We start from the raw sequence: 19,561 nt of genomic DNA, 5'->3' as shown, positions 1-19,561 counted from the left end.
GCAGAGTGATATGTGACATTGGCTGTAATAATAATTATAACATTTAACGATTCACGCATCAAGATAGCGTATCGCCGTAAGTCACCTTACAACATTTCACGAGTGAAATACGAAGGGAATCCATACAGAAAAACACTGATATTCGATAAAGACAACACGTTTATTTAAAGCTCATACACGTTTACAATTTATTTTGTTTTTATCTAGAAAATCCATCATATAGAAAATTACCTTTTCTATTAGGAATAGTCGCAGTTAACATCGTTGAAATTATCGGAATTTAACTATTTTGATTAATGTGAATGTTGCACGCTCGCTTACCGCAGGCATTGGTTTACATTTGCATTAATATTTTATCCAATCACATTTAACCATTAAAGATTTTTAAATTTTTAATTATTCAAATTAATGCTTAAACTCTATGTATCTCGTCTCTTTCAAAGTATATTAAAGGGTTATCCACGGGTTATTATGGATTAAGTCTGCTCTACGTAGCAACCGACTTTTGTTAAGTCCATCGAACAATTCAGCAAGTAAGTGCTTCAGCTCAAAAAGGGTCGGCGTCAGGCAACTATAAATAAATAAATATGAGACAACATCACATACATTACTCTGATCCCAATGTAAGTAGCTGAAGCACTTGTGTTATGGAAAGCAGAAGTAACGAAGGTACCACAAACACCCAGACCCAAGACAACATAGAAAACTAATGGTAATCTACATCGACTCGGCCAGGAATCGAACCCGGGACCTCAGAGTGACGTACCCATGAAAACTGGTGTACACACCACTCGACCATGGAGGTCATCAATAACTAACAGGCCAGTGGAATCTAGCAGCTTCGTTTGAAAAGTTTAAATTTACACCATTTGACCATAGATACGTGTGAATAACGCAGATATTTTTTTCTAAATATTTAAAACACTTTGACATTTGGCACGCACGTAGACCAAATTTAAATCGGCCTAGACCGCCTAGGTCACATCCCCTTTCGGTCGGTCAAAATATGAGGAAGGAGTACAGACTCTGTAATCGTTTAAATGTTTCGGCTCACTCGAAACAAAATTATTTTTGGATTGACGTCTGTATGCATTAACGAGGTCTTTAATTTATACATTTTAATTTTTCCTTAAACGTGTTCATTACAATAACTCGAATAAAAATATATTGAGTAAACATATTTATAAGATATCAATCCTGCTCTTTAATTAATAATAATTTAATATACATTCATAGTTGTTACCAAGACATTAAAAGTACGAAATTATATTTTAATATTTATAATAGTACCTTTTATACACGAAACCTCTAGGGGGCAAATACAAGTTTAACTTTGTTTTATTGTATCGCTTTTAAAAATCACTACGGTTTATGAACGTTTTATTGTCTACGAGTTAAAATCAAATGATTATATCTGATACATCCTTGTCATATATGAAAATGTTCATAATAAATCCTTGACGGTATCCTTGATTTACTTACTAGGAGTCGACCAAGGTTAATTATTTATACATGACTAAACGTAATGTTATTTGGGTCAAGGACGTACAGAAATGACCACCCGTCACCTTTAGTCAGTGCTACTTATAACTTTTACTTTAAACAATACTTTGATCATAATGAAAAAAAAATAACCTTTAAATAATTGGCAAAAAAGCAGCCTACACACGTCCTTGGATTTTGAACTCGCTTCATACTCAATTTCATCAAATTTGGGTCAGTGGTTTAGAAAGAACAACAGACAGATGAACAGAGTTGCTTTCGTGATTATAATAATATTGATAATAATTTAAATTGTGCTAAAGCAGTAGGTATAAACTTCAAATTTGTAATACAAACAATATTACGCATAAGACACGTGTTACTAAAATGAACTAACATCTGTTAATTGTTTCTATTCTGATTAAAAATAAAGTATTATTCATATACGACCTTTTAACACTAGGCCACAGAATATATTCATTTATAATAGGACTACTCCAAAAAGCTATTTAAGATATAATCGATATATAAGTATGTATCCATTTTACTGTATATAATAATAAAAAAGTATTTCATATGTTAGATATTATTATATAGATGTTGTGTTAAATTAGTTTTAAATATCTTATATCTTAATACATTCGTATTTAGGACTCGCTGGCGCCAAGCACGGCCTCATCGGTGACGCCATGGATTGGTTTAACATGCTACCCTGATACATTTATGTGTTAACCTACATTAACATCATGCAAAGATGATATAAATTTGAAAAAATCTTTTGGCGTCTATGTGATAGCTACCTCCCACGATCATTCTTTTGAATGTTCACCCGAGCCCACTTCACACGGCTACAATTACGATTTTCATACCTACAAAGCCCATGTGCCAAATAACAAAGTATGGGTTTTGTGTCGCGACAAATGTCTTCGACGTATTCTACCTACCTTAAGATATTTCCTTATTATTAATGTTAATCTTGCATCTCTCGCACGCAAGTGTCGTACGGTAAAAGTAAAACTTAATAATTAAATTTTAGATTTTTTGTTTTGTTTCTTTGTCGTTTCGTTCTTACCATTGAGCTTCAATTCACGCTGATTCTAAATAAGTTTTACTTCAAAAACAAAGAAGTTTAAATTATTAATTACTTACTTTACTGTGGTGTAATTTAATGTAAAATACCGTATATACGGAACTTTAAAATGCTTAACTAGAATCGGTCTCAGTCCTTAGTAAGAACGGGAATCCCAGACGTATTTGTATACGTGCGTATTCCATTCTCAGTATTCCACTACACTGCTGCTTTTGATCCACATTTTTTTTATAATAAGGAAAGGTTCGTATTTATATTTCTGAAATGGAATACACTTGTTATTATTACGCTTACATTTTTAATCGCGATAGTGAGTGACTGGAAAACTACAGTTCCAAATTTTTCTATGTAATTTGTCTTTGAATCAATTATTTTATACTTTTTCTTTAAATATTTGTTTAAAATAGTGTTGTATTATTGTGCATACGTGCGATAGTATTTGATTTTATCAAATATCCGTAACATCAATGTATAATTCAAATCCGCAATCTGTAACAATTCCTTATCAATTATAACTTTACATTAGTTTGTTTACGTTCCGTGTAAAAATGTTAATGGTTTCATATCGTAACTATTTTATTAACATACTAAATTCGATAGTGAATTCAGTTATTTGTTTGTTACGCCTATCTTAACTACTCAACCGATCATCAAAAAATTTTATAAATAAAAGGAACAAAAATGGACCTAGAATTAGGTACACCTGCAATCACAGCGCCGCGTGTGAGGCAATCCTCACACGCGACCGGAGCCACGTGCGGAAACTCGTTTATATTAAATTTATCGCTTAATGAATTTCTAAATCAAACAACCAGTCATAGTTTATTGATGATATCATTCGATGCTGACATTTTGTTAGATTACACTATTTACTACTTACATTTTCTAGTAACACTTCGACCGATCAAAAGCAATTATCATTAAATATTTAATAATAAAGTCACGCTCGGAAGTCAATTTGTGTTACGTAATGCAACTGCAGAGATTTACCTGACATTGTTCATAAGCACTACTCTATACATGAACATGAAATTCACGCTAGTCACGTCAACATTCTAAATTTAACGCAGGTGAAATTGCGAAGAGCATCTACATAAATTATGATATTATACCTAGTCTGAAACGTTGTAAGGAAGGTCTTGGGCATGGATGTGGATGGATATAGAGGTACAGGACGACCAAAGAAACTATGGGTGGATTATGTGAAAGACGATATGGTTAGAAAGAATGATACTTGTGAGATGACGTCTGACAGAGAAGTATGGAAGGAAAAAACATGCTGCGCGACCCCCAAATAAAATTGGGGTAAGGGCAGGTGGATGGTGATGATACCTTGTCTGATACGCACTTCATCTTGCGTGGTACCTATAAGTTTTATTTACATAAAAACAATAAAAAAGGCACTTGATTTTTAATAGAGACTACCTGTGACCAGGGGCTTCGCTCGCTTCGCGCCCGCCTCAGTGATATTTCCAGTAAATACCGGAATTTATACACCATATAATAGTTACGATCTACACAGTTGTCACAATTTCATCGCAAAATTAAAATACATCCGATTAAAAGTATTATGAATTCTTGACTCGTTTTTACAAGAATTTCGGTATTCTACTTTAGTATTGCACATTCATTAGCATCTAATTATTTTCTTAGTACACTTAAAGCAATAAAAACTACGGTAATGTGCAAGTATAACTTTGTTAATAACTCTATTTCTTAACATGTTTTTCATAAAATATTTTTTCATAACATACGTGATTTTTGTTGCATTGTTCGATTTCGGAGACGTGTTAAAAGACATGACTGTATATGTATACACTATACATATATAAAAATGTGTGCTTATGTTAACTGACGTATTATGTAAATGTTGCTCAGTCAATGTCAAATAATTGGTGCGTCGTTTAAATTTTCTTTATAGCTTAAATCTTTTTCTGATGTATAATTTAAAAGAGTTTGTTGTAACAATAACATTTTTGTTTTACTCATTTTAATAGGCTTTGAGTAGCAAATGATTGAGTATTAGGAGAAAAGACATGACAAGACTTTATTGTAAAATGATGCTTTATGCAAAGTAAATAATTTGTATTGAATGTAATGTGTTTAGTACGTTCCGTTATTTGTCCGGTAACATCTTAAACGTATTCAAAATGTAGCTTGAGCATTTTGTATTATAATGTATTATGCATGAGAAATAATTAGGGTTTTTATACGATTAGACAACAAATTATTCCGTTTTAACTAAGAAAAATTAACTTAGTCACTATTCGTGGAATTTAAACGTAGTAATCATAAAACTGGATATTAAATCTAAGTCTTCTGAATAGGTGTCATTGTCCAAAGAAGTACTAAGGCCGATAGTGAATGTGGTGGCCTTCACATTGCTCGCTGACCAAGATCCGCTGATGTAACCAACGCACAGCGGCACACTTATCGTCGACTGAATTAGCCGAGCCGAGCCTAAATACCGACTTGGGAGAAAGTTGAAACGTATTCGCTTCCTCGCTTCCCACGAATTATTTTGGAGTTTTTTCAACTATTCGAATACAGTCAACGAATTGCTTTAAGTTATAAAATCACTATTAATCTTAGAGATGTACTTACATACAGGAGAATTGTAGCTTTTTATTGCTTCAGACAAAATAAAATATCAAAATTGGGTATAATTTGTGTCAAAAAGATGATATGTGTTTACTGATCTGTCGTTGGAGATAATTTATTACGTAGATTTATTAATTAAAATGTTTTGAAATAAACGGGATGTATGTCAAGAGCTAGGTAAATGTAATGACATTGTACGTAATGGGCTATCGGGCGCGCATGCCTCCAGCGCGTCTAAACAAGATGATAAATGTCGCGTTCTCTCGTCGCGTATGTGCGCAGACGCAATTTTATTAAATCCTGTCGTTAAACTGTTAGGTATTCATTTTATCAAACGCGTTGCACGGCTCGTTGCTTGCTGTTAAACTGTGAACATTTGTAAATATTAATGTTATAATCTAATAGTTGATTACGAATATATTGAAGCTACCAATACGATGGTGCTTACATCTTTCTGATGGAAAACTTATGAAACAGATGTTTGTTTTTCTAACCAATAACATTTGCAATTTATTGTCATAACAACGTTTTCGCTTTAGTAATCATATTGTTTTAGACTAAGTTATTATAGATAGAGCGTTTTATATATTTTTTATCAAATATCAATCCCACGGATGACCTCAGTTAACCGTATTGACCGTTCTGAATGTGCAATTTTATCTCATTCTATATTCTCTGTTTATATGAAACCCTGAAATTTCAAGGTGACATTAGTATTTTAAGCAATTTATGAATTAATTCAAAAACAGATGAAGAGAGATAATATAAAATAAAATGCTTAGTTGATGCCGTATTATATACATATTGCAATTGTTTTATGATGAATAATAAAACAATTAGTATTATATATTGTAGGATGTTTGTATTAATAATTAATAGACGTATAATACCAATTATATACAATGATTAGACTTGTTCTTTCGATTGTAATATTATTGATGAAAGAAAGAGATAAATCGATGTAACTATTGAACAGTCATAAATGATTTTTACTACGCCGTAAGTATATTTGAATGTAAACATAAATAAATCCAATTACGACGTAATTTACACTTTATTTTATAAATAAACAAGTTACCCATCCCGGCTTCGGACGTGTTTTACAAGGTTTCTACATATAGCGATTATATTGAAGGACAACTATGGAATATCTTAATTTTCTGAGCTATGAACCTTGGTGGGCGTTGAAAAGTTTAGTAATAGGAAAGAATAGAGGTGAAACTTTCGTTTTCATTTTAGAAGTAGGTGTCTAGTTTAAAGATTTTTAAAATTGTATGATGGTTTAACATTTATTAAAGAAATAAGTTGACTTCAATATTCCCGTGAAATAAATACTTTGTCTTATTCTTTCTTATGTCTTATGTCTTATGTTATGTGATTGTGTCCGCTGTTGAAAGGTTTATGCAAAAACATTACTTTAAGTTCATACTTGAACTTCAACGAGGGCAAGGCTAAAAGCGGCTTTTAAAATATTTTCTCTGATCTTGATATGATTAAAGATTGGTCTTTAATACTATTGAAAGGTTCATTGATGTTGCCTATTGAAAATTGATGAATAATTTGTTTCCGTATGGAATAATCATTTGCCAGTTTTTTTCCAAAATCGTCCTTTAGACATACACCGTAAATCTTTATTTTAACACTATGAATCATTATCACGCCTACAGATCTATGATTGGATTTGTAGATACTATTGATCTCGAGGTAAAATCAAAGCAAAAAACAAACATTGAGAGTACACGAAATAAATATGGTCATCATTATTTTTACCTTAAAGCACTTGGAAATTTTAACCAATATATGTTGATACACATCGTATCTTAGAAATATTTTTATTTTCAACATATACTTTATTAAATATTTATATAATTATACAGACTTTATTAGTATGTTTGAACGAGCTATGAAGACTATCAGGACGATTTTAAAATCTAAAGTGAGGGATAGCACATTTATTGAAAAAAGTTATTTGTAGTCTGTGTAAAGAAAGAACATCTTAAGCGCCGAAATTGTACTTTTATAAAATAAGCTTTAAAATAAATACTTTTGACGTCATTTTCCAAAAATACAATTTTGATGCTTTAGGGTTTCTTCTTTTTCAATAGCAATATAATAAGCATGGAGGCGGAGCAGTATCGTTTATCGTGTATACACTTATTAGTTTTATTTGTTTATTAATTTGAATCTCTATGTATAATTAACTATATTTCTCTGATCTGATCTTATCGTTAAGAAGGCGATCTCTTACAAACTTTGAGAATAGCACTCGACGTATAAGAAGCATTGAATAATTAAATATTTGAATACATTAGATGTACCTAAAAATGTACTAACTATAATAATAAATATGTATTCAAATATATAATCGTACTCAAATAATATATATACATAAAACGAAACAGACAATTATGATGTATTTAGCGGCGTCTTTTTAGATGTCGTTTGAAACTCGCGTGGGAGTGTGAGCGCCTTTAATTATATTTATTGTATTTTTTTTTAATATGACACGAAAAAGTAACAAACGACTTTCTCGATCGAATCCCAGATAAACAATGAATAATGAAAGTGAATTAACTGAGACACTATAGTTAAGTCTCCCACGTCGGCGCGTGTAAACGAACTTTGATTGGTTTTCGCTTTCAATTTCACCTTTAACCCACAACAAAAGTCATAATGAAATTTCGGTGATCGTGTTATTGACAGATCATCTTTAAAAAATATACTATAACGGCATGTATATTAGGAATGTTATGGTTGTGTTGAGTCGAGACGGCCCAGTGGTTAGAACGCGTGCATCTTAACCGATGATTGCGGGTTCAAACCCAGGCAAGCACCGCTGATTCATGTGCTTAATTCTTTATAATTCATCTCGTGCTCAGCGGTGATGGAAAACATCGTGAGGAAACCTGCATGTGACAAATTTCATAGAAATTCTGCCATATGTGTATTCCGCTTTACCCGCATTGGACCAGCGTTGTGGAATATGTTCCAAACCTTCTCCTCAAAAGGGAGAGGAGGCCTTTAGCCCAGCTGTGGGAATTTACAGGCTGTTGTTGTTGTTGTATGGATGTGTAAAAATTATTTCGTCTTGAGTCGGATAGTTTTATTCACGATATTAGATCTGAAAAGTGTAAAGAAAAATTACATGGTAATAATTTGATTTTCTTTGTATGCTTTTATTCCGTATTCCATAATTGGATATTTGATTAAAATTATTTATAGTCATTATATACGTATATGCATAATATTTACTTATAATTTAATAATATCCTGCATTAGGTATATCGGTTATGGTTTCGAAATGATTTTTATTTCGAATTTTTGATGGTTTTGGTTATGACTACGAAACCCCATAACATGCTTAATGTATATATTTATTGTCAAATGATACAAAGGAACGTTAATGACAAATAGGTACTAATGAATGCTATTGATGGATAGAACAATAAAGCCTAAGTATTTGTTCAGGCAACGCTAACAGTGTAGTAAGTAAACACTTCGATGTATTCCAATTTACTTATCAAAATATTAGTCACTCAAAAGTAATGTAGGTATTAGCACCAACATTGAAGTATTCGGATTCTCAAATTAAAGTTAATTTATCGTTCAGAAGTTTTTAATATCAATAAATATTATTTTATTTTATAGTGTGCGTTTTGAATACGAAACTTGTTTTTATAAAATCGTTCCTTTAGTATCCAAAACAAAATCAAAATCAAAAAATACTTTATTCAAGTGGGCTTTTTCAAGCACTTTTGAATCGTCATATAACAATTAAGTGAAGCTACCACCGGTTCGGAAAGTAGATTCTAACGAGAAGAACCGGCAAGAAACTCAGTAGTTACTCTTTTTCAACATTTAAAAAAAAGTACAGTCATGTTAGTTAGTACAATTATTTAAAGTAATACATAGACGTCGCATTTTCATATACATTTTTTGATTGGTGTAATTCACGGCTTGAACTTGCTGTAGCAGCAATGTTGTTAAAGATAAGACGGCCTTTGTTCGGCAAAGAGCACACTCAGCTTGCGATATAAGTGAAATGTAATTTGTGTGTAGTTTTTCTCTTTGACCTACTCAAAAACCTTCGTAAGTCTTTAGTCAACACAAAGAGTATTTACATGCGCAATGGTTGTTATACAAGCAAAGGAAGATCTCTAGATAGTTTCAACTTAATTGCTTTTTCAATGGTAGCGAAACTTAGGGAGATTGATCTAAACCGTTACGTGCTATAACAAAATGTTAGCGTGTTTTGTAACACCACTTATCACATTGATAACCCACTTCTTATTTATCGCGTATATATACACAGAATCAATAAAGATAATTCGCAGTGAGTGCATAAATTACACGATGCGATTGAAAAGTCAGTGTTCGACAGAGAGATATAAGTGTTTTTATGATTAAGAAAGAATGCTCTTGCTAAGATAAAATAATAAAACAAGCTCTGGTAAGTTTTTTATTAAGTGAATTTGTGTTTATAATATATGACGTGCTAAACGGTGAATAATGTCAACAAGAAATCGACCATTCAACCAAGATACCAATCAAGAAACGATTTGTTGGTCCACCTGGTGAACCAAAGTTATAACCTTCTAGTAACATTTACAGTCTGATACTGTTAACGTTAGGTTCACGTAAATACAGTATTGCTAACACTTTTAAAATATTCACCAAAGATGTTAACGCGATAGAACGTTTCATATAAATTATGACAAAACAAAACACAAAAACGTGACATGCAAATATATAAATTATACGGCGAAGAAACGCCATTAAGCATTTGACCAAAGTTAACATGCAACAAAGAAATACCTTCTAAATTGGGTTAGCATTGTCGTTGAAACGATTGAAACAAACGAAACGAACAACAATGAAGACGGAACAGTGAAAGCAACGGAACAGACGCAATAATCGACAATCGCTTTCTTTTTGTGACTTTGTTACCTGTTGCTTATTCGCGAGTTATCGGCTCGAAACAAACCTCTTTAGCGATAACATCGCCGACGTCAAATCGCTTAGAATAACATTATTTTTTCAATTAACTCTTTGACTTATTTATTTCTCTTTTTTTTTTATTTCCTTTTACAAATAATACGGCTTATTAATATTTCTGTTTACATATAACGTTACATCATGTTTGATTTAACGGTTTACATTGTAGTAAAATGAGTTGATAATAATTGTTTTTATATAATTTATCTTATACGAGTCATAGTCTGAGTCATTATATGTATTCTAACTCGTAGTTTCTTTCTATGATACTCTAATAGTACTACTACATAGCCCAGATTAATTATTTATATTTTTTATGAGGTCGTACCACATAATTACATGAGAATTTTGTTGTATTACAATTGGGCTCAGTGATAAATAACAAAGGTATGCATTTAGGTCAAGATTACGAGTTTTACAGCCAAACAAGTAATCCGAATTTTACCAACAGATTAAAAATATAAAAGAATTAAAAACAAGACCGTTTTTGCTTTACGATCTATGCGTGGGATCATCATTCAAATCCTGACACAATAAAATGTTGTATCCACATACGAAGTATGTTTTAATGGTTTTACAACGTGTAGCGTGATACTTATTGTACTTTATTTAGACAATTCTCTTAGTAGGCGTATCGAAACTAATTATTTTCTATAGAAACCGGTATTGGAGCATTGAATGAGGGTGATAAGTAAATTTTGTTTGATTACTTCTGGTAAAGAACGTGATATAGCCTTGAGTATTAAACTTTGAAAATAGTGACTGCTGAATTCTTGTGTAAACATAAAAAACCTAGACTTCAAGAATTTTACATAGCCTATGTTTGTTCAGGGCTAACGTTTTGAAATAAACCAACCTTAATTTTACATTTTCCTTACGTTTTGCTAATGGTTCTGCTATATTATACGCTGCAAACAGTTTTTGATTAATATATATTTATTAATAATACAACACTATTCATCATGTAACATTGTTAAATTAAAAGTAAAAATACTAATTTTGTTAAATAGTAGTACTATAATAATAGTAAACAGTAGTATAATACTACTACTACTATATACTATAATATATATATATATTTTTATCGCATATATTATTCAATATCGCAAGTCAATTTCAATATTAAATTCTTTAAGTATCTTTACTTCTCCTGTGATCTAAAGATTGTAAATATTTATATTCAAAACATGTTAAAGACAAAACATCGAATGAACTAAAACCTTTTTGGTTGTATTGACCAAAGTGTCTATATTTTCTTAGATTATCAGTTATATAATGTTGTTGTACAAAGTGAATTAATTTTAATTAATCTTGTATATGGTAAAAATAAATTAAAAATGAATATATAACAGATGCCAGTTACTTGTCGTAAAAGGCCTTAAAACGAATACCTACGGTATTGATATTTTATCTTGATTAAAAAAAAAACCGTAATATAAAATGAATTCTGTATATATACAATTATACATGTGTTAAAAGGGTATAACTGCCAGTTCTCGGAGGGAAAACAACAAGCGATGTTTTTTTCCTATTTGACTGTCTAGCCAGTCAATCTTACTGAAAGCTCTTTCGAACTTCGCAATAACAATCAAACCTCTATGGTACTTTAAAGATATTTTGGTATTTAACATTCATAAATCATCAAAAAAAAAATTAAATTAAAATTGGAATATACTTGTCTTCACGTTTTAAAATACGATTTATATGTGTATTGTATATACATGATAAAGTTCCATATTCTCAAGTCTTAGTACCGCGGCATCGCGAATTGACCTAATGTCCAAGCCTATTATACTAACTGTGGGTAATTTACCGTTGCAATTGTTTATGGAATGTTTATGGTTTCTTTCTTTATTACAGATCAATGGAAAGGTACGTCCGAGTGAAATGGAGAGATGTACGCGTCGGGGATCTAGTCCACCTCTCAAACAACGAGGCTGTACCCGCAGACATGGTGTTGTTACACTCGTCGAATCCTCTAGGAATCTGCTATCTGGATACTTGTAATCTAGACGGCGAAACTAATTTAAAACAACGAGTGGTTGCCCCGGGATTCAGAGACAAAGTAAGCACAAACTTTTTTTTTTATTTATTTCAAAAATGGAATACAAAATTAAAAATCATATCATTGTTTGTGGCCTACAAAACAATTTATTATTATAAACATCTGCTATGCGCTTAAATAGTAGAATGCAATTGTTTTTTGTCCCATTGTGAAATATGTAGTTCACTAACTAGATATCCACTGAGCTGTTAACTCGCTCGTTGTTTAGCCTCAATTTGAGAGTAAAATGATTCCTTGCATAATTTGCCGGACACGAAAATGGATCAAAGACTTATTGATATTAAAAAAAAATCATTAGCGCGACAAAATTGTGAGATGACGACTTTCTCTCCGATTACATGCTTTAAAAATCGTGACAATACCGTTAATATTTTAAAAATTAAGCCACCGATAGCAGTACTTTTTTGGTATTAAATTCTAATAATAATTAATGTTTTTTTTTGTTTCAGCAACTGGAATTTAATCCAATGAAATTCAGAAGTTCTGTTGAAGTAGAACGACCGTCGACGAAAATATACAGATTTACTGGAACGATTTCACATCCCAACGGCTGCCGTGTGCCGCTTAATTCAGAGAACCTCCTACTGAGAGAGTGTACGATCAAGAACACAGATTACGTCGAGGGAATCGTCGTTTATGCGGGACACGAAACAAAGGCAATGCTCAACAACGGGGGACCGAGGTACAAATGTTCAAAGCTAGAAAGGAAAATGAACACGGATGTCATATGGTGTGTTCTTGTCCTACTATTCCTGTGTTGTGCGGGGGCAGTTGGGTGTAAAGTGTGGCTGGATCAATACAGTCCATTTCTATATAAATACACGCCCTTCATACCCTACGCCGAGAAACCTGCATACGAGGGTTTGCTTATTTTCTGGACGTATATAATAGTGCTGCAAGTCATGATACCAGTTTCTCTGTACGTGACTATCGAAATGACCAAACTGTTACAAGTTTATCACATCCATCAAGACGTTGAAATGTACGACTCTGTAACGAATACGCGAACGGAATGTCGAGCGTTGAATATAACGGAGGAGTTGGGGCAGATTAACTACTTGTTCAGTGATAAGACGGGGACGTTGACGGAAAATAAGATGGTGTTCAGGCGATGTACTGTGAACGGGGTGGATTACGATCACCCGCCGGGCCCAGATGCGGAGCCCTCGACAACCCTACCTCCCATCGTAACCCCCGTAACAAAAGTGTCGCCGAACCGAAGGATGCTCCAACATCTACTGGATAGCAATGATGCTCAGCATACACAAAAGGTAACTTAGTTTGATATATTTGAAGTTCGTAAAGACATCCAAATTTCTAATTTAATTAATTAAACATAAAAACTATAGAACTATATCAGCAATCGCTATCGTTTGTAAATAATTAAATATCTATTTTGATTTTCAATTGAATATATTTATAACAAGTAGCGACTTACGAATTAACATAGGTATCTGAATTAACGCGAAAAATTAGCTTTTCTCAAAAGTAATGAAAATAAATTGCTTCTTTAACAGAAATAGTGCTGGTAATAAAATGAATGATTATACTTTAACGATTTTAAATATTTAATATCACTGTCAAAATAAATATTAGTTCGCATTATTGAAAATAATGCGAACTAACAAAGTAGAGATTTTATAACAAAGAAGAGATTTATTGCGCAAACTTATAGAAACAATCTCATAATTAACGAATTGTTTCAATATTTATTTATTCATGGTCAATCGGTATGTGTATTTGATATTTGCGTATCGAACAGTTCGATTTACATTTTCATTGGTTAGACCAAGATCACTTTTAAATCGTAACTCTATCCTGTATAGACAATTAGAATTGATTCAATTTAAATTAAAATAGGTAGGTGGGATGACAATTGGGTCATCCAATTATCACCACTGCATACTCCATAGGCATTGACAATATAACCAATATTTTGTTTCCTTTCACGCCAGCGTGCCGTTATACATATGTTCGGTTTAATTATGGATAATTTCACTGGTTAACTCACCTTTTAATCTAGAATACAACACAAGTAGTGCTGTTTAGGGCATAATAAGTGATCATTGGGTTTTACCTAACCTGACGAGCTTGCATAAAGCCAACCTACTAAGTAAATTCGAAACTACTAATACTTAGTATACAAGTGGTATATTTATATTGAAATAATGTAATGTATGTACAGTTTATGATAAGATATGTTGGCGTTGACGCAATGCGTTCCATAATACTGGAGGAAAAAGGATATGGTAGACTTACGGCGCCTGTCTGACGCCGTTGCGTCGTGTTAATGCTTTTGCCGGAGCGAATATGCTAATAATACAATAAGTGCAATTGGTATTGATGGATGCACTCATCACAAATACACCTCCCCTAATTCTATCGATACATATGGACTTAGAGTGTCACTCTCCGCTGAAAACCCAAAAACTTCAATTATTCAGGTACGGGAATTCTTACTGATTCTGGCGGTGTGCAACACGGTGGTCGTGAGTCAGCCGCACGTCGACGATATGCAGCTCTCCAGCTCCAGCAGTGATCAGTTCAGATCTCAGAAAGCTTCGAAGTCAAACGGCACTTTACGATCCAACGATAAGTGAGTTAATAAGATTTATTTAAATAAAACAACAGCGAACTCCATTTATTCTCCTATGTAAATGTCAAAAGCTTTAATAAGACCCAATATGAACAAAAATTTAGTCACTATGAACGAAGCAGTTAATTTAAATGAATTCCTTATTTTTTTTTTTAATTGATCTACAATTCAATCCGGTTGGTTTGGAGGTACGCTAGATTAACTGAATCTCGGTCCACCACGCCGTCGCCGCCGCCGTCCACCACTTCGCCCTTGCGCCTTCGCTTGCCCAAACTACCGTTTGGCAGTCGGGAAGAAAGCATCAGTGAACCGAGCACTTCGGCGGAGATACAGGTACTAGAACTTTAACTATTATATACCTTACATTACATTCTTATCTATAACATTACAGATTTCTATTACTGAGTGAAGATCTAAGATGAGTGATCTTTCATGTCACATTACACTTAGAATCCTAATTTAAATTAATGTTACGACATTTCTTTCAAATTATTCACTCAATAGTTCATTATTTGTTCGGCAAAAAAAGATTTGATTTTATTTTTGTACAAAACGGAAATTTATAACGTTGAAAAACCATTAGGTACTAATAGTTCCCCAAGATCGATTTTTTTATAAACTTTCTTTTCACATTGAGTGTTTCCTAATGAAATCAGTCGTCGTCATCAATCATTTTAGAGCCTCTTAATGTTGCTCTATAAAACTGAAAGTGCGCAGTATATTAGTCCGCACTGTTTATTTGAAATGTCAGCAAGTCGTAAACAAATTGTTTTATCGTTCAACTTGGTTCGGTTCTGAAATACGTTACGATTTCCATTCCGATTGTTTTTTTAGGTGTTTTATGTGCGGTTACTATATATTAGATATGATTCGTTCTGCTTATGATAAGTAACTGACTGTAGTCTATTCGAAACACAAGAGGATGAAATCAATCAAATCAAATATACAATACTTGACATCGAATTGGCGCGTTATTATTGGTCGAAAATTTGAATAATTTATCATAATACCTGTGCCCGCGACATCGTGCGCGTTTAAATTTATCGAAAAGTTATTGTTGTAGCTTAAGTTAATCCTTATTACGTCAGCTATCTGCCAGTGAAAGTCCCGTCAAAATCGATCGAGTCGTTTCATATATTTCTTATTTTTTTTAAAAAAAGTAGTTATTTTAATATTACAAACAGAAACAATAAGATTATATGCATAGATTCATTAATTATGGCTTAGTGAAAAAATGTTATTTTATACGTCAACGAATCTGTTAATGGAATAGTACTGCTTTATAAATAAATATACCTATATTAGTCAAGCACGGTTATAATAATAAGCATAGCAGTGCACGATATAGCTGAGCTATTGGCAAATTGCATGGCATACGATAATTTAAGTTTTGTTTATCTTTAATCCTTGTTCGATTGAAATAGACTATAAATAAACCGAAAGCATCAAACACGTATAACAACGTTCGTTATTAAAAAGTGACCAAAACATTAATCGAAATAAACTTTATTCAAGTGGGCTTTTACAAGCACTTTTGAATCGTCAATTAATAATTAAGTGAAGCTACCACCGGTTCGGAAAGTTGATTCTACCGAGAACAACCGGCAAGCAACTCAGTAGTTACTCTTTTTCAACATTTAAAAAATACAAAGTTATTTTATTTAACAGTTTATTAAAATTTGCCAGATACAGTACAGATACAAATATATAAGTCACAGGAAAGCAAAATTTAAAAGGTATGCTTATCCCTATAAGAGATTTCTTCCAGCATACCCAGAAGAGTGAGAATAGACAGAACAGTGAAAGGTAGACAGGCAAGAGTTTACAATTACAAAATAAAACTAAAACAAATACTAAACTAAAAATGAGAAATATATATATAATACATTAAAGTTTACATATATAAATGCTTATAATATACATACATATAAATACATATGCCAAAATTAGGAGACTGATAAGAAATGCTCTTTTAACTTCTTTTTAAAAATGTGAATTGAATTAGAAGTGCGAATCGTGCACGGCAAAGCGTTCCACAAACGCGCTGCATGCACTGTGAAAGCGGAGGTGTAAAAATTAGAATTATGAGAAGGGATTTGTAGTAGGAGCTGGACATTAGGACGGCAAGGAGAACCAGGAGGATGCAAGAACTTGAAACGTTCTCGAAGGTAATTGGGATATAAGGGATTAAAAAGTATATTATAAAGGAGACATAGAACGTGAGTATCCCTGCGAAGACGTATAGGAAGCCACTTGAGTTCAGCTCGGAATCTAGAGACATGATCAAATTTGCGTAGACCAAAAATGAAGCGGATGCATAAATTTTGTAGCCTCTCAAGTTTATCAAGCAGTTCTTCAGTAGCGTCAAGAAAACAGGAATCAGCATAATCTATCAGAGGAAGCAAAAGAGATTGAACAAGAAGAGTTTTTGTTTTTGTAGGAAGGAAATATTGAAGAGGTTTAAGGGAGTGAAAGGAGAAATTAAACTTTTTACTTACCTCATTGATATGCTTGGACCAGGACAGGTCACTACTGAAAAGAAGACCCAAATTTTTGGCATGCTCGGTATAATTGATTGGTATGCCGTTATATGCTAAAGGAGGAATGCTATTTAAAGAGAGACATTTATGCATATACCGACTTCCAACAATTAATGCCTGCGATTTTGCGGGATTCACGACAAGGCCAAAACTGTTAGCCCAATTGTGAATCCGTTTGAGGTCTTCGTTTATACCAGTAATAGCCGTAGTAACATCCACAACACTAAAGTGGCTATACAATTGTAGATCATCTGCATAAAGGTGAAACTTAGAAGAAATTACCGCTGATATAGTATCAATGAAGACAGAAAATAAAAGAGGGGATAGCACACTGCCTTGAGGAACGCCCGAATTAAGCGCGCTCCAATTTGAGCTTAATTCACCCAACTGAATGCACTGCGAGCGTCCTCGAAGATATGATTCAAACCAGATACACGCAGAGGATGACACGTTTAAAGATCGTAAAACGCATAAAAGAACATCATGATCTACCGAGTTAAATGCATTGCTAAAATCAAGCAATACAACTACAGTAAGTTGACGATTCTCCATAGCGTATCGAATGTCCTCCGTAACCTTTAGAAGCGCTGTAACCGTGCTGTGACCAGCTCGAAAACCAGACTGCCAAGGGCTCAGGAGACGATTAGACACGAGGTAAAGTTATGTTAGTTAATACAATTATTTAAATTAATATATCCTGCGTGGAAGTCAACGGGTATTAATTCCACGTTTTTTTATCATCTACAAAATCTTGTATCGAGTCATCATCCTCCTGCCCTTATCCCAATATTATATGGGGTCGGCGCAGCAAGTCTTCTCCTTCCATACTTCTCTGTCAGACGTCATCTCGCAAGTAACATTCTTTCTAACCATATCCTCTTTCACACAATCCATCCATCGTATCCAAAAAATCTTGTATCGAGTAATACGCCTTTTTAATCAATGTATTTTTTACGGCAAAGTTAAAATTAAGATTGGTTACCAAGTCCGGATATTAGGCAAGATTTTGAAAAGTATTTCAAAATTGACAACATTAGTAAATAAACGATGTATGTGTTACAGTTGGCCCGTTTCGAAGCCGAAAGTCCAGACGAACTGGCTCTGGCCGAAGCGGCTTTGGCATACGGATACGAACTTCGAGGGAGATCGCCTGATGACGTGGAATTGGGGATACGCGGGGAATTATCTCACCTCAAAGTGTTACGTGTACAGCAATTCGATTCTAATAGGAAGTGCATGTCTGTGGCACTTCGAGTGCCCACTGGCCAGGTAAAAATGAACCCTATTTTTATTTAAATAGTATATGTTATTGTATGTATAGGTCATTAAAAAGATTCAAATGAGAAGAGGTTTCTAGCCTCATTTATATAATAACAAAATCCTTGTATAAGTTAGCCTGTAAACGTCATTAAGGTTTCCTATAATTTGAGAAGAGGCACCATTTGGAATTGGTGGTGGAAACCCAGGGACAAGATTTCATCCCACGCATACATGTTTCCTCACAATGTTTTCTGTCCTTGCCCTTTCTCTGCACCCATCAGATTTCAACACTACGCTTACCATACTTTGAAATTATAATACGCTATAATTTTGTATTTGGACTATAAGCAAACATTATTTATGAATAGTTATCATATATTGTACTTAAGAAATATGTTTTTTAATCTCCAGGTGGTTCTATACGTAAAGGGAGCTGATAGTACAGTTCTTGGAGCTCTAGCACCAATGCGAGCTGGATCCGCAGAAGCGGCTGCCTTTGAAAGGACTAGATCGTTGCTGTCTGAGTACTCACGCGCGGGTCTACGTACACTGGTTATGGCGAAACGGACCATGCAGCCTGCGCTTTGGGAAGAATGGCTCGCTGGCCACGCGCGTGCCTCTGAAATCGGTGAAGGTATAGAACTTAAATTAATAAAATTTGGCTATACCGTTTATTTCATGATTGACTTACTTGGTGGTAGGGCTTTGTGCAAGCCTGAGTAGGTACCACCCACTCATCAGTTATTCTACCGCCAAATAACAGTACTCAGTATTGTTTTGTTCCGGTCTGAAGGGTGAGTGATCCAGTGTAACTACAGGCACAAGGGACATAACATCTTAGTTCCCAAGATTGGTGGCACATTGACGATGTAAGGAATAGTTAATATTCCTTACAGCGTCATTGTCTATGGGTGATGGTGACCACTTACCAT

The 19,561-nt window shown here is 33.5% G+C and overlaps 1 protein-coding gene across 2 annotated transcripts in view; it reads left to right on the top strand.

Annotated features, from left to right (window-relative positions):
• LOC124544313 (phospholipid-transporting ATPase VD) overlaps positions 1-19,561 on the top strand; it is a 70,340-nt gene that overhangs the window by 41,838 nt on the left and 8,941 nt on the right. The window contains exons 2-7 of one of the 2 annotated variants that reach the window (XM_047122809.1): positions 12,029-12,233; positions 12,683-13,504; positions 14,678-14,829; positions 15,027-15,162; positions 18,432-18,638; positions 19,041-19,263. In XM_047122809.1, the coding sequence (XP_046978765.1) occupies positions 12,029-12,233; positions 12,683-13,504; positions 14,678-14,829; positions 15,027-15,162; positions 18,432-18,638; positions 19,041-19,263 (1,745 nt within the window). Of the gene's footprint in view, positions 1-12,028; positions 12,234-12,682; positions 13,505-14,677; positions 14,830-15,017; positions 15,163-18,431; positions 18,639-19,040; positions 19,264-19,561 lie in introns of both variants that reach the window. The other variant, XM_047122808.1, reaches the window with a different exon arrangement.

Source organism: Vanessa cardui, chromosome 4 (assembly GCF_905220365.1).
Source record: "Vanessa cardui chromosome 4, ilVanCard2.1, whole genome shotgun sequence".
Classification (NCBI taxonomy): Eukaryota; Metazoa; Arthropoda; class Insecta; order Lepidoptera; family Nymphalidae; genus Vanessa; species Vanessa cardui.
This window is presented reverse-complemented; position numbering and strand designations above follow the sequence as displayed.